The 14,606-nt window shown below is 54.6% G+C and overlaps 1 protein-coding gene across 1 annotated transcript; it reads right to left on the bottom strand.

Moving 5' to 3' along the window:
• Positions 1-567: 567 nt before the first annotated feature.
• Positions 568-12,783, bottom strand: CAV3 (caveolin 3). Its single transcript, XM_036267097.1, has 2 exons — positions 12,477-12,783; positions 568-1,268 (listed from the first exon to the last, which is right to left on the bottom strand). Exons 1-2 carry the CDS (start codon positions 12,588-12,590, stop codon positions 927-929), a joined length of 456 nt encoding a protein of 151 aa, XP_036122990.1. The 5' UTR covers positions 12,591-12,783; the 3' UTR covers positions 568-926.
• Positions 12,784-14,606: the final 1,823 nt, after the last annotated feature.

The raw sequence follows: 14,606 nt of genomic DNA, 5'->3' as shown, positions 1-14,606 counted from the left end.
ATATGATTGCCGTGTGGTTGGCTTTGGTTTCTTTTGGTGGAGTGTGTGTGTGTGTGTGTGTGTGTGTGTGTGTGTTTGAGAGAGAGAGAGAGAGAGAGAGACATGCCCTTCCTGTTGTTTCTTATTTACATTGTGAGTCCACACATTCAACCTTATGCCCTCACCACATCTCCCAGGGCTGAAGGTGTCCATGTGCCAACTGACAGTGCCAGGGGCCTGGTGTCTAGGGAGCCACAGGGAAGGTTCTGAGAGGTTTGAACCCAGGCCCTCACCTCAGTGGTGCCAGGGAGGGTCCCCCACCCCTTCCAGCCCAGGGCAACAGAAGTCAGTGGGAAATAATCTAAGGAACACGGGGGAGCAGATACCCAGCTACCAATAGAAACCTGGTTGTTGGATTTGCCAAGAGAAGGACCGACCAACTTGTCCCACGTCTGTCTCAGGGCACTGAAATGTGTCTCTGGAGCTGACCAGGACACGCGCCCCCGACACGGACATGCACAAAACACAGCACTCTGCGAATGCAGCCAAACCCTTTATTGGAGCCACCCGCCCAATGTGACAGTCCCTGGTGGCCTCCTGGGTGGCGTGTGTGGACAGGTCGACTCCGGCGGGAACGGGGTGCCGGTTTGTGCTGTTACAGTACAGGTGAATGCAAAGACTTGCAGTAGCTGCCTCTTAGCAAATGATCTTTCCACGTGCCTGGTCACGGGGGCATTGTGGGGGGGCGGGGGCAGAGTGGAGGGTTACTGTGCTTCTGTGGCGGGGCTCTCTTTTCCTCTGGTTCCCCTAAACTCTGTGTTCCCGTCTTGGGGGGAAATAGCAGTACCTACAGAGGAAGAGCTCGCCAGCGGCCCCCCTGGAGCAGTGCCGAGGGGCCAGCCTGGCCTGACTCCCCCTGCCCGGCCACGGCCCTGGCTTCAGCCACTTTACACTTCCTTCCGCAGCATCACCTTGATGCTGCTGCACATCTGGCCCAGGGCAGCGAAGAGCGGGTTGCAGAAGGTGCGGATGCAGAGCGAGTAGATGTGGCTGATGCACTGGATCTCGATCAGGTAGCTCTTAATGCAGGGCACCACCGCCCAGATGTGGCAGAAGGAGATGCAGGCGAACAGGAAGCCCCAGAGCAGCGCCAGCGGGACGCCCAGCAGCGTGGACAGCAGGCGGTAGCACCAGTACTTGGAGACGGTGAAGGTGGTGTAGCTCACCTTCCACACGCCGTCGAAGCTGTAGGTGCCCACGGGCTCCGCGATCACATCCTCGAAATCCACCTGCAGGGGCAGGAAGGGGATCCTCAGTTACAGCACCCACCTGCTTCTCGAGCTTTGGTGTGTGAGCATCAGAACCCCCTGGAGGGCTGCTGACCCCGCAGGTCCCTGTGGAGACTTGGCCCCTCACCTTATGGGTGAGTAAGGAGGCCCGAGGAGCCGAGGTACTTGCTTCAACCCAGAGGTAAGTCAGAGGCAGGCCTGGAGGCATAGCTCTCAATGTCTATTATTTTATGATCCTAGGGAGTTGGATAGTCATAGTCACGCTGAAGATTTATGGGGTGCCTGCCTGTAAGCTGGTGGACAGGCAGGGGTTCCTGCTAACCCAGAGCTTATGGCAGGTGCTTGCACCACAGTGACAAGTGCTTGGGTAAGAGAAGAACAGGGGGCAGTGTGCACCCAAAGGAGGACCCAGCCTGGGGGACCGGAAGACCTGGAGGAAGAGACATCTAGCTAAGCTGGTCCCAGAAGGTAGCCAGGCGGAGGGAGGGGTTGTGGTCTGAGAAAGAGGGTGGAGGGAGCAGTAACGACTGGGGGACGGGACAGAGTGTGCTCTGAGACACAAGGGCTTCCAGAGGCCGAGTACATGCCTAGAGGACGTGAGTGAGGCTGGAGAGGGAGGCGGGCCAGGCATCCTGTGGTGAGCAGCCGCCACGCTGTTGTGCAGGGGCAGCTGGTCTGGTGGCTGGGGGTGGGTGGTGAGGATGTATGCGGAGACCCGCTGGGAGCCATGCATAGTCCAGGCAGGGCCGGTGCGTGCACAGGTGGGAGAGCCATCAGCATCTGGCATGTGGTAAAGTGAGGGCCACGCCATTCTGGCTGGTCAGGGAGTCTGGGACCAGAGTGGGGCTGAGCCCGCCTGAAGCACCTGTGGAGAAGGCAGAATTGTTTCCTCCACCTCGTCCTGCAGGGACCTCAGGTTGCCTCCCCGCTGCCCACAGCGTCCCTCTTTGGAAGGACCGTGGGTGATCAGAGTCTGATTCACACATCCGATTGAAGTGGTGACTAAGGCCGCACTAGGGAAGTGGGAGAATAATCAGTGGACTTAAAAAAAAAGACGACTTCCAGCAAAGTCACTTAACTAGCCTTTCTGTGCACGAAGAACTGTTCTAGCTGCTTTCTCGTATGTGATGTCATTTAGCGTCACTAAGCCTTAGCTGTCTTGTCTGTACAATGGGGGCAGTGACCATCCTCAGTGTTTTGGGGCATTTTTTTTGCTCTTCACCTGAGGCTATGTTTTCATTGATTTTTAGAGAGTGGAAGGGAGAGAGAGAAACATCAGTGTGAGAGGTGTGCCTCCCTACGCTCCTGGACCAGGGATCAAACCCACAACCTAGGTGTGTGCCCTGACTGGGAATCGAACCCGCAACCTTTTGTTGTATGGGACGACACTCCAATCAACTGAGCCACCTGGCCAGGGCTTGAGCCATTTTAATAAAAGTTGGTTGGCCCTGGCCAGTGTTCCCAGTGGTTAGAGCTTTGTCCCTCACACCAAAGGGTAGCAGGTTTGATTCCCGGTCAAGGGCATGTACCTGAGTTCCAAGTTCAATCCCTGGCCCCAGTCGGGGCATGTGCAGAAGAAACCAATTGATATGTTTCTCTTTCTTTCTTTTTTTTTTCCAATTTTTATTAATTTGTTTTTGTTACAGATGTTCCTCCTTTTTCCTCCCTAGACACCCTCCTCCCAGTGTGTTTCTCTTTCTCTCTCTCTCCCCCACCCTCCCTCCCTCCCACTCTCTCTCAAAATCACTGGGAAACATCCTCGGGTGAGGATTAACAGCAGCAACAAAAACGCTGGTTGAAAGAGTGCACAGACTAATCAGACTAATGGGAGGGGGACCCCCATAGGGATTGGTGGGGTCTGAGCTCAAACTTTAGTCTTTCAGGGTGGGCCCCTCCCCACCTTTGTTGGGGGGAAGAATTCTCTCCTTTATGCACAATGGCATTATTACAATTAGTTTCCATTATAAAATAACATAGCCACGTTGTAGAAAATGAAGGGAATAGCAAAGAGAAAACAAAAGCATCTCATTTGTATTTCTCTGGTATTACAAATATTATTGCTTTGGTGCTATTCTTTCCAGTGTACCTTTTTGTGGGGAGGGAGTGGACGTAACCAAGTTGCGTGTACCAGGTTGAGTCCTGGTTTTCTCACATCTAGATTCTGGACTCTGGCCCCCTGCCTTAGATCCCTGGATGCCCGTGGGCACTGCTCTGCATGAGGCCCCGCCTAGGGAGCATGTTCACGGGGAGCACAGTTGAGAGGGTGAGATCTCAGGCTGCAGGAGATGCGGCAAAGCCGACTTTTCCTGTAACGCTCCGCCTCAGGCTCTCTCCGCCTCTAAGGCCCCTGAATGGAAGAGGAAGAATACGAATCTGGTCCTAACCTCATGGAGGGATGGCGCTTCTTCCTGGGGGCTTCCCGTAGGTGGTGGCTGGCTGGGAGTTTGGGGGACCATGGGATTTGGAAGCAGGGATGGAAGAGTGGTGTGTGGGATGTTTGGAAAGGAGAACTCAGATTGGTTGGGGAATGTCTCATGGATTTGAAGAGTGGTGGAAAGTGCTAGCATCTACATCTGGTTTATACGGGGGCAAAAATCCAGTTGTTGCTTCTTAGGGGAGCTTTCAAATCCAAGAAGCTGGGGAGTATAGGCCTGGGGGACCATTCCAACCCTGATCTGGGTATCGAGGTTCAGTCAAATTCCTGGGGCCTGGAACCTGCTGATTGAGGTGTTCTGCTCTCTGCCGCCTGCCCCTCCCCCACTGTGGCCACTGCCCCAGCCTGAGCCTCGTCCCTAGTAGCACCAGGCTGGCCTCTGGAGCATGCTGCAGCCCCAGGAAGTTTGCCAGCGGAGGGAGCCATGTGGGCAGAGATGTGCCTCCCTGCCTGTGTCCCAGCTGGCACTCTGTCTCCTTCCCTCCCCACGGAGCACCTGTGCCCTCTCCTGCCTTTCTTGTGGTTTCCTTAGGAGGGTGCAGGGCACCTCCCCAGGCACAGTTACCCAGCCCTGCCTCCTCACCTTCCAGGTGGATACACAGGCCCAGAGGAGGGCGGCAGGGCCCAGACTGAACATAGGCATCCTGATTCTAGTCTAAGCACTTCACACTGCCCAGCCAGGGTCAGACCCTGAGGTAGATGCTGGCTGTCAGGGAGGGTGACTGCCCCTTCTGAAGTCTGGTCCTTGTTGGCCAGAGACCTGCCCCGAGGGAGCGCCCCGGCCCCTTCTTCCCAGCTACCTACCCTGCCGCCAGCGGTCGGCCATGTCCCAGCCCCTCTGCAGCCCAGCCTGCTCTGCTCATTCACCCCAGCATTTCCCTCCATTCAGCACATTTGATTATTTGTGTCGGGCCTCTAAGAGGTGACAGAGTGGAAAAGCACACTGACTGGTGTCACACTGCCAAGGTTTGAGTCCAGCTCTGCTACTATGGCTCTGGGGCCTGCAGGAAGTGGCTTAGCCTTTCTGTGCCCCCCCCCCGCCCCCCAGGTTTACAGTTTCCCGGAGGATCCCATGAGCTGACACTGGTAGTTACTGAGCACTGCCCTGCGCGGAATGCCCGATTAGGAGCTGCAGCTGGTGGTGGAGGTCCCGGGTGCTTCAGCCCCGACCCTGGGTTTGCACGCCGGTGCAGTGGCTGATCTGATGAATGACTTTTGCAAATAACCCCTTTGAGCTTCATTTTTCTCCATAAAATAAGTTTACTACTTCTGACTACGTTGTTGTGAGGAAAAGGAATACTTTTTCATCCATCCATCCATCCATCCATCCCAACAAGTATTTCTTCAGCACCCACCTTGTGCTAGGCACACGGCTCTGGGGCAGTGCTCAGCACAACCCTGGCATGTGGTAGGTGCTCAGAGATGGTAACTGTTCAATTGCTCTGAAGTTCCTATACAAATATATTTCAGAAAAATATAGTAGATACCCCAGATCACAAGCGCAATTCCTCGCCTACCAAGCCCTAACTGTGTACGTGTGCGCATGTGTACCTCAGCCCGCGCTGATAAAACAGATGGGCCCTCATTTCCTGCCTCTGGTAACAACCCTAACCCCCAAGGATCTCTCTGTTGTGTCTTTTATTTACCATTCATTTTATTGCAGAATCCATTGCTGCTGACATTTGAATTATTTCCAATAATTGCCTTTGGGCACTACGCTTGGGGCAACTGATCTGTTTTCTGTGAATCAGAAGATGTGCGCTCCGAGGGATGAGCTGTGCAAGGAGGAGGCAGCTGCTCCCCTAGCTGGGATAAGCGTGGAGGGAGCTGGTCACAGTGTGCTGGCTTGGGGGGGTATTTATAAAACCCGGCTCCGGCAGCTCTAGGCGGTCGTGCCAATGTATCAGAAGCACAGTGACTTCATTTCTTAATTCGTTTTCAGAAGCAGGAGGGAAGATGGCTTTTTCAGGGAGGGAGAGGGGTTGGGGCTGGACCCATCGGCAGAGCCTCAGGGCTCAGTGTGCAGCTAGAGGGAGGGGCTGGAGGTGGGAGGGGGAGATGTGGCTGCTCGTTCAGTTGGTGTCCCCTTCTCTGGCATATTTATTTTTGGAACAGCAGGAGAGCCAGTTGATTCGTGGGAACCAGCCAGCGCTGCCCCCGCAGGCTCTGAGAGGGCAGGGAAGGTGCAGGACAGCAGGGCCTGGCGCAGCCACCCCCTCAAAAATACCTCCCCCAGATTCCCACATGACTCAGTCCTTGGCATCCAGGGCCCTGGACAGTTCAGACAGGGTGTTTGTGGGGGAAACAGCTCTGGGCAGGAGGACAGACATCTGGTCCCAGTCTCCACTTGAACGCTGAGTTACTACTGTGTGACTTTGAGCACGCTGCTCTCCCTCTCTGGGCCTCTTTTTTTTTTTTTTTTTAACTTTACATATAGAGGATTGGACCAAGATCCCCAAGGGGGTGGGTTAGCTTTGCTGGGCCTTAGTTTTCTCATTCATTACTTTGCTCCTAAGGGGGGGGGGCTTGGTCAGTGCCCCCTCCACAAGGCAGGTGCAGAAGTTGAGCATTTAGAAATATTCGCAGCAACTTGACCCAGTAGTTTTATATCTGTCGACTCTAATAATACTAAAAATTGGAGCTTACCTTGTGGATACCTTTTTTTCCGTCTGATTTCTCTAGTAATTCATTTATATTGAATTTTACAAAAGGATTGGTGTCTAAACAGAGTGGGGTCATAGTGATAAAGCCAGCCCTCACTGAGGTGGATTGAGAAACACTGGCCTATAAAACAGGAAGCTAAATGAGGCGATTGCACCAGATCAGCTGAAAATGGCAAAGCTGTGCTACTTGGATATTAATCGGTAATGATACTAATAGAATTCTGTGCAGTCTGGGATAACCATAGCAACACCCACAGTGTGGCCCCGTGGATGTCAGTCTCTGGCCATGCATCTTACATCTAGCATGTCACACAGCATGCAAGGGACAAGCAGGGGTGGGCCCACGCTGGCCTGGCCTCAGACCCGGAGTCTCCTCTGCCATCTCCCCGGCCACAGTCACTGCACAGTGGGGTACCCCAGCAGGAGCCGAGGCGCAGACAGCAGCACAGGCTAGATCGGAGGGTGGGAGGAGGGGTAAGGGACTCATGAGAGCTTGAGGTCCAGAGTACCCTACAAGGGGATCTGGGCCACCTGGGCTGCATCTTAAAGGGACTTGAGTTCCTGTAAAGAGCTGGGAAGAAACCGGCACGGCAGAGGGCATCAGGGCTAGAGAAAGGACCCCGTCAGAACCCAGCAGATCTCACGAGCCCTGTTCCTTCCCTCCTGCCCTCAGCCTCTGCCTTCAGGAAAGTTGGTGCAGGTGGAACGGAGAGCAGAAGAAATAGCCCTGGGTTGAGTTCTAGGCTTGGCTGTCCACCAGCTTTTGGTGAGTGGTTAGCTAGTCTCCAAAGATGAGCCTCCCCCCCCAACCCCCCATTAGTCAGGTCTCTCAGCCTTTATGTTCTTGGATAGTCTCATCCTTATTGAGTCTGGGCTTGCTCTGTGATTCGCTTTAACCACCAGAACGAGGTAGAAGGGACGCTATGCCATTTCCAGAACGAAGCCTTAAGGTCTGGCAGCTTCTGCTTTTAGGAGCTCTGAGCCACCATCTTAGAAGTGAACTGTTATACCCTAATCTCGAGGCCATATCCATTGCTATCCCCTGCTCTGGAGACTGGTGGAGTGGCCACAAAAAGGGAGAGGCCCAAAACCACATGGAGATAGAGGCCCAGCCACCAGCACCGGAGCCGAGCCCTGCCTCCCAGCCATACCTGCCAAGGCGCCAGCATGTGAGCGAGCCATCCTGGAGGTTCCAGGTGGGTGGGTGCCCAGGAGGTTGCAGCCCTGGCTGCCATCTGAAGGCAACTGCGGGAGCTGCTGCCAGGGAGATCAGCAGACTGCCCAGCTGAGTCTAGTGAACTCACACAACTGTGGGAGATCATCAGATGGTGGTTGCTTCAGGATGTCAAGGTTTGGGGCGATTTGTTACACAGCAGTAGCTAACTGATACAGTGTGTCTTTAAGGAAACTGGTGATAACTGGACTCCAGGTTTGTCTTCTATTGGATAAAGAGGAAGTGTTTGCACTTGAAAGTACAAAACATTCACCAGTCCTGTTGAATAAGAATGTCTGGTGGCAGGTCCCAGAAGTCTGTATTTTAACAGACCCCCCCTCAAGAAAGTGGGCCATATTTTGAAGAACTCTAGACTGGCTGATACCCAGAAGCCCCATGACACTAAGTTATAAATACTTCAGTGAGAGTTAGCCCAATGCAGCCCTTCCTAGAGATCCTGACAGAGGGCAGGACATGGCCGAAAGGAAGGACTTGCCAGTGTGGAATGACTGGCAGGTTGGGTGACCTTCCATAATCCAGCTTCAACTTGCCCTTTCTGCCTTCTCTTCCACCAGGTCCCTTTCAGATGCTTTGTCTTAGTCCCCTGTTCTCCTGCAGACAGAGTAGCAGAGGTTTCATCTGGGTGCCAGCTCTGCCTACCTCGCTGATGGTCCATGGCTTCCGGGAAAAGCGCTGTGATCCGCTAGTCCCGTCAACGTGGACACAGGTGGGGGAGGGCAGCACCCATCCCCCACACGTGCTGCCTCTGCCCAACACGCTTCTCGGTGATGTGGCCTTTGCTTATTTTGTCTCCTCCTGGGGAGAGCCTATTCCTCCTTTCCACATTTACTATCGTTCCCATCATCTTAATGCACCTGGGCTCCACTCCCCGTGAAGCTGCTCCTGGTTTCCCAGATGGAAGTAGTGGCTTCCTCCCTCAGCCTCCCAGGACACTTCGGCTGGCGCTGTTTGCGGCATTTAGCAGCTCCCCTGCATGCTCGTTAGTTCAGGCTCATCTCCTCTGTTGAGCTGGCGTCTCCTCGAGACGGAGGAAGTACAGGTCCGTTGGATCTTTCTGTAACAGACGTCCGGGGGCCCACACTGGGAGCAGAGCTGGTAGAACGGGTGGGCTGCCGCCGGCCCCCGGGTGTTTGCAGCGAAGGCTGCCGTCTGCATTTTCTGCGTTTGGTGGCAGGTGTGGGCGGGAGGTGGGATGGGACCCAGAAGGTGGGCTGGGATCCCGTCTGTCCTCTGCCCCTTTTGAAGGGCCTGCTTCGAGTGGCTAAGGAGAGAGCCGCAGAGCCAGAAGTGGAAGGGCCTTCGTGACCCTCGGGGGGCCTGTGTGGGAGGTAGGGGGAGAGAGTGCTGCTGACCAGGCAGCCCTGCGCCCTCAGAAATAGCTCAGGACTTCCGGTGGGCTGGGGTCCTGCAGGAATGCCTGGGAGGGGGGCTGGAGGCTTCACCACATGCTCTGCAGGGAAAGGTGTCCCCACTGGTGACAGCCGGGGACTGCTGGCACACATGCCCGCCCCCGAGCCCGGCTGCGGGGCTGTCCTGCTCAGCACCATCTCTCTGAACAGCACAGTGCCCGCACCTGGCAGGCCCTGAGTAGTGATCCGTGGAACCAGTGTCCCGAGAATGATGGGGGAGGGGGGAGGGAATGCACTGTGCTTCCCCAGCTCCTCAGCTCTGGTCCCCCAGGGCCCCCTCTGCCCTGGGCCAGCCCCGAACCTTGCAGACCACAGTTCAAGTCTCTTGGGCTGTACAGGGCTTATTTTCCAGCCTGGGTTCAAGGGCAGCACCAGACCGTGCTCAGGAAGTTTGGGGGGATTTTAACTCTGGAAAGTCAAAAGGGAGCACCTCCCCTCAGCTGGGGTGAAATCGCGGACACATTGGATCCTTCCCCTATTCTCCATTTTTGGCTTTTCTGTATGAAACTTCAGCAGCTGGTCGAGGGGACGGGTCTCCCTCTTCTCCACCCAGCCTCCAGCTACACCAGGGACTCAGGCCCAGAGAGGAAAGGGATTTTCAGAATCACACAGCACGCTAGTGTCAGGGCTGGGACCGGAACTGAGGTCTCTGTAGCTGGTCTTAGGTCTGCATCTTACTGTCTCACTAATTCTAGGCCACAAAGAGCGTGACAGGGGCCTTCCCAGCCTTCATCTCTCCCTCACCACCTTTTCCTTCTTCCTCCCTCCATCTGGTCTTTCCCCAGGTGATCCACCCTGTCCTCTCTCCTTCCTTCCTCTCGATTCTTCCACAGACCATCACACCACCCTGAAGTCTGATCGAACCTGTTTGTGGTATTTGTCTGACTCCGTTTTAAGATCCTCATTCTAAATTTTGAAACATTTTCATTTCTCACTCATGAAAAACAAAAGAAAGGAAAAGTTCAATAACTACCCAAACTAGGGAATGTCTAATCACTATACCAAATAATATTGACAAGGTTATTTGTGGGGCCTCTTGCTTCACCTTTGAGAGACATTTTTGGGGGCTCAGCCCCAGAGGAGGCTGCAGGAGCAGCTACACCCGTGGGGCCCCCATCCCTCCCTCGGGTGAAATTGGGGCTTAGAGCCTGGAATGGCTCACCCCTGGCACAGTAGGACCCGAGAGCCTCTCTCCACCTGTCACTCACTGTGGGTCTTCTGTGGAAACTAGATTCTCCCTTGGGTCCTATTCTCCATTCCCAGCAGCTGCCAGGGACCCCCAGAGGGGGCCTGGTGTAAAAGCTGGCATTGGCTCGGCTGTCTTGCCTGCAAGCCCCCCTAGGCTCGCTCGGCTCGCAGTGACCACAGCCTCCTGTGTGCGGGGACAGCCTCATGCCCCACCCCTGTGTCACCTCGTCCCCACAGGGCACTCCCATTGCACAGTGCTGCTCTGAGAGTCATTTACCTGCTGGAGGCAGATGACATTATGCTCATTTCCCAGAGGAAACTCAGACTCGGAAACCTAGATGCCTTGTCTAGTGTCATCACCTGTAGGTAGAAGAGTCTGGATTTGGAACCAGATCAGTTCAAGTCAAGTCCGGGACTATTCCCTCTAGACCACACTGAGCAAACCGTGAAGAATGCTATTCACCACTTATAGAGTGCTTTTTGGTTCTCAAAATTTGCCACCTAGTGTCCCCCTTTGTAAAATGTTTCCCTATACACACAATAATAGCATAATATGAGCTGTTCTGGGTGAACGTGGGGGCACAGAAGAATCAGCTAAACTCCCCGGAGGAGTTGGAAAGGCTTCCTGGTGGAGGTGATGGTGGAGTTGGGTCTTGAAGGCTGAGCAGGGCCTTCCCCACGTGGAGGTAAGGAGGTGGGTGCTCCTGGCATAGACAGGAGCGTGTTGTGGTTGGCAAGGTTGCCTCCTGGCATAGGGGCTGGAAGACGGGAGAAGAAGGTTGGGGCCAAGACTGTTTGGGTTTGAAAGCCATAGGGAGCAGTTAGACTTTCTGCAGCTGGGAGGCGCCCCCCTGCAGGGTGGCAGTGCAGGGGGCTCTCGGACACGTCCTCAGCCACACCGTGTGATTCAATGGCCATGAGCTGTGGGCCAGTACAACAGAAGAATTCTAAATTTTGAATAATTTTAATTAAAATGTAAAAACTAATCCTCAGTTCTAGGATCAGCAAACTTTTAAGAATATTTGGAATAATTCTGCCAAGTGACTCGGTTTGGGCATTTCAACTATACATTTTATGCAATTAAATACAGAACAAGGATTCCTGATAAAAATTCGGAGTCTGAACTGAGATGCACCCTAAGTCTGAGATACACACTGGATTCTGAAGCTGAAGAAAGTTCACTGGTACTTGTTTTGTATCAATTACATGTTGCAATGATACTGTTTTGGATATACAGAGTTAAATCAAAACTATGAAAATTAACGTCCCTGTTTGTTTTCCCTTTTTTCTTCTTTATTTTATTTTATTTTTTCCCCATCACCATTTATCCCTCCATATCTTCTTCTACTTCCACCCACTCCACTTCATTTTTCCTTTGTAAAATCATGGCTGCTAGAACATGCACGATTGCCTGGGTGATTGTATAATGGGCCGTGTTTTGTTTCTGTGGGAAAGTGCTCGTCTGAAGTCCGGTGCGCTCTGTGGCACCCGCCCTCCGACAGCCCCTCCAGTGACTGATGCTGGAGGGGAGGCTCCCTGCGTCCCGCAGTTCTGCGGTAGGAAGATCCCGAGGGTGCCAGTGGAGGCTGGAGAGAGGGTGTGGGAGGCAGCCGGGCGGGGAAAGGGCCTGACTCAGGCAGTGCTTGTGGGTGGGGGTGACTCACTGAGGGCTCCCCACCCACCCCTCGTCTGAGCAATTTCGTTCAGGGGCGTGGGTAGCCTCTGAGAGGCTTCAGCCCTGGCCTGGCCTCTGGACCAGGGGTCAGGCAGGAAGCTGGCATGAGTGCTGGGCACGGCCCCCACCCCTGGGGCATGGGCATTGGGCATTGCTGCGGGAGGTGGGGGTGGTGAGTGCCCCGGGAGGGCTGCTGGCCCTGCCAGAAACTGCCCTGCAGGGATTAACCCCAGGCCCACATGTGGAGACCGCAGCAATGCCCCCTGGCATGGAGAAGAGCCCAAGTTGCCACCTTGTCTTCATCCTGGGACAAGGGCCAGGAGCTAATGGGAGGAGCTTCCGAGTAGTAAGGACTGGGACCTGCTCCTCCGCCCCGTGCATGCCTGGGTCACCCGTGTGTGACTAGCTCTTTGCTCCTGTTTATGTAAAGGTTCTTTGCGGCGGGTGTACAAGTTGGGTTTTCGGGGAGGAACTGGAGAAGACAGGAGCAAGGTCTGGTTTCAGGGGAGCTGACTGTGTGTGAAGCCAAGCCCTCCCGGCCAGTACCCACGCTGCGAACCCCACAGCCTCTGGGCGGCGGCGCGGGGCAGGCCCCCCCAGCCTACCTTCACGATGTCCTCGTTAATGTTCTTGGGGTCTCGGTTCACCAGGTCGATCTCCTTGCAGTGAATGTCCTTGACGATCTGGGCTTCCAGGTCCGTGTGCTCTTCGGCCATCATCGTGGAGCCGGGGGACCCGGGGAGGGAAAGGCTTGGGGCAGGGACACTAGTTCAGTGTCCTCAGACTTGTGCCCCTGCCGGCTAAATAGGCCCCACCCAGCATGCCAGATGACAGCTGTCCCACATAACTCCAGCCTGCCTCTCTCTAAAGCCTCCGTGGCTGGCCTCCAAGCTAAAATTAAGACCAGCACTCTGCTGGGTGGCCCGGCGCTCCTTAAAGGGGGCTGCGGGCGGGCACTGGCATCCCCACGGCCACTGGCTGGCAGCTGCGCCGCTGGTGGTGTGACGTCCTGGAATGTGCCCCACCGTGTCAGCCTTGGAGCTCCTGGGGTGGGGGTGGGGTGGGGCCCTGGCTCTGCCTCCTGCTGCTGCGAGAGGTGGACATACCTCCCTGCTCTGGGCCACCATACCCCCACCTGTAAAATGGGGCCCTAATGATAATAATGGGGGCTCTGCTTACCCTTGTGGGGAGGAGGAGACCAGCTCACGTGTGGGGAAGGGCTTCACAAGAGAACTGGAGTGCTGTCTGGGGGGATTCGTGTGAGAGTAGTTTGTACCTGACCCTGCTCTTTGGTAGCCTAGAGCAGGGCTGAGCTTTTCCTACATGTGGGTTTCCCTCTGAACATGCATGGGTGGGGGTGGGCGCTGGGGGTGAGACAGGGAAGGAGACTGCTGATGCCCACCCGCCTCTGTCTTCTTGACGCCTCGTGGAGAGAATGTGAATCCATGTTTACGCTGCCCTTCGTCCTGCCCCTAGTGAAAGCTCCCAGGGTACTCATGGACCACGGCGCCACTGGGGTGCACCTGTCTTAGGTGCCTGCCCAGTTTTTCTGGTCCTCTTCCAGTTCAGCTACCACTCGAAGCCTCCACAGCATGAAGAATGAAGACTCCGTGTCCCCAGGGCCAAGGTCTCTGCATCCATTCATCTGTCCACCTACTCATTCACTCAGGATCTGCTAACAGCGGGTCTAAGCAGGCTCTGTCCCTTCCTTGAGGAACTCATAGTCTAAGGGAACAGCCTGATCAAAAACAAGTAATTTTAACACAGTGTGCTACAGATCAGAGGTATTTTACAAAGAACTTGCCTTCAAAGTCCATGGGGGGCAAGGGCTTACTCTGAGAGCATCAGGGAAGGCTTCCTGGAGGAGAATTAGGTGTGAAGAACAAGCATAGAACATAGAACATTTCACATAGGAAGACCATAGACATCAGGTGACTGGTGTGAACCAGAGAGCTGAGAAGTGTGCGGTGGCTGGGCGCATGGGCTGTGGGGCAGGGCAGGATGCGGCTCTGCTGGGCCTGGGTGTGAAGGGTCCTGAATGTCACACTAGAGAGTGGATTTTATCCAGAGGGGCTGGGAAGCCACTGAAGACTTCCGAACAGCAGCGGGTCTTTAACAGATCAGTGTGTGAGGAACATCACTGGTGACTGGAACTTTTATGGTGGCCACGTGATGTCATTCGGCACCCAGACCTCCATCTTTCTGTCCCGCTATTCTCAAAGGCTCCTCATAGGCACGTGGTAACTGCTGCCTTCCAGCCATCAACTCTGAGTCTGGATGAGGATGAAGGAAAGGCTGGGGGAAGGAAAAGGCACCTGCCAGCTGAGTCGGCTCCAACAGAAAGCTTCTCCAGAAGTCCCACTTGACAACTTCCATTCATTTCTCTTTGGTCAGCCCTCCTGGCACGGAGGCCAGAAATGTAGATTTGTAGCTGAGCATGTTGTCAGTCCCCACGGTGTCAATGATAAATGCTTGGCAACTAGAAAACTGTTGCTAAATCTCTTAGGAATTGCCTGTTATTTTTGTTTTGTTTTGATCCCCCTGTCCGGTCCCCCAGGTCCTAGGGACATGTATGTACCTCCTCCTGCACAGCGACTGGGACAAAGAAAGAATGCCGTTGCTCGTGTTCTAGCTGTATGCACTTCCTCTTGCTGCTGCAACGAATGAAAACTTGTAAAATACCAGGACATGGCTGTCGTACACCGCTGGGTTCAGAAGCCCTGATGCCCTGGTGT

Source organism: Molossus molossus, unplaced genomic scaffold (assembly GCF_014108415.1).
Source record: "Molossus molossus isolate mMolMol1 unplaced genomic scaffold, mMolMol1.p scaffold_m16_p_18, whole genome shotgun sequence".
Taxonomy (NCBI): domain Eukaryota; kingdom Metazoa; phylum Chordata; class Mammalia; order Chiroptera; family Molossidae; genus Molossus; species Molossus molossus.
This window is presented reverse-complemented; position numbering and strand designations above follow the sequence as displayed.

Bases quoted from the DNA above. Each gene is read 5' to 3' on its own strand.
- CAV3 (XM_036267097.1), bottom strand. From the start codon at position 12,590: ATGATGGCCGAAGAGCACACGGACCTGGAAGCCCAGATCGTCAAGGAC. The intron at 1,269-12,476 runs GTAGGCTGGGGG...CTGCCCCTGCAG, and splicing joins TTAACGAGGACATCGTGAAG to GTGGATTTCGAGGATGTGAT.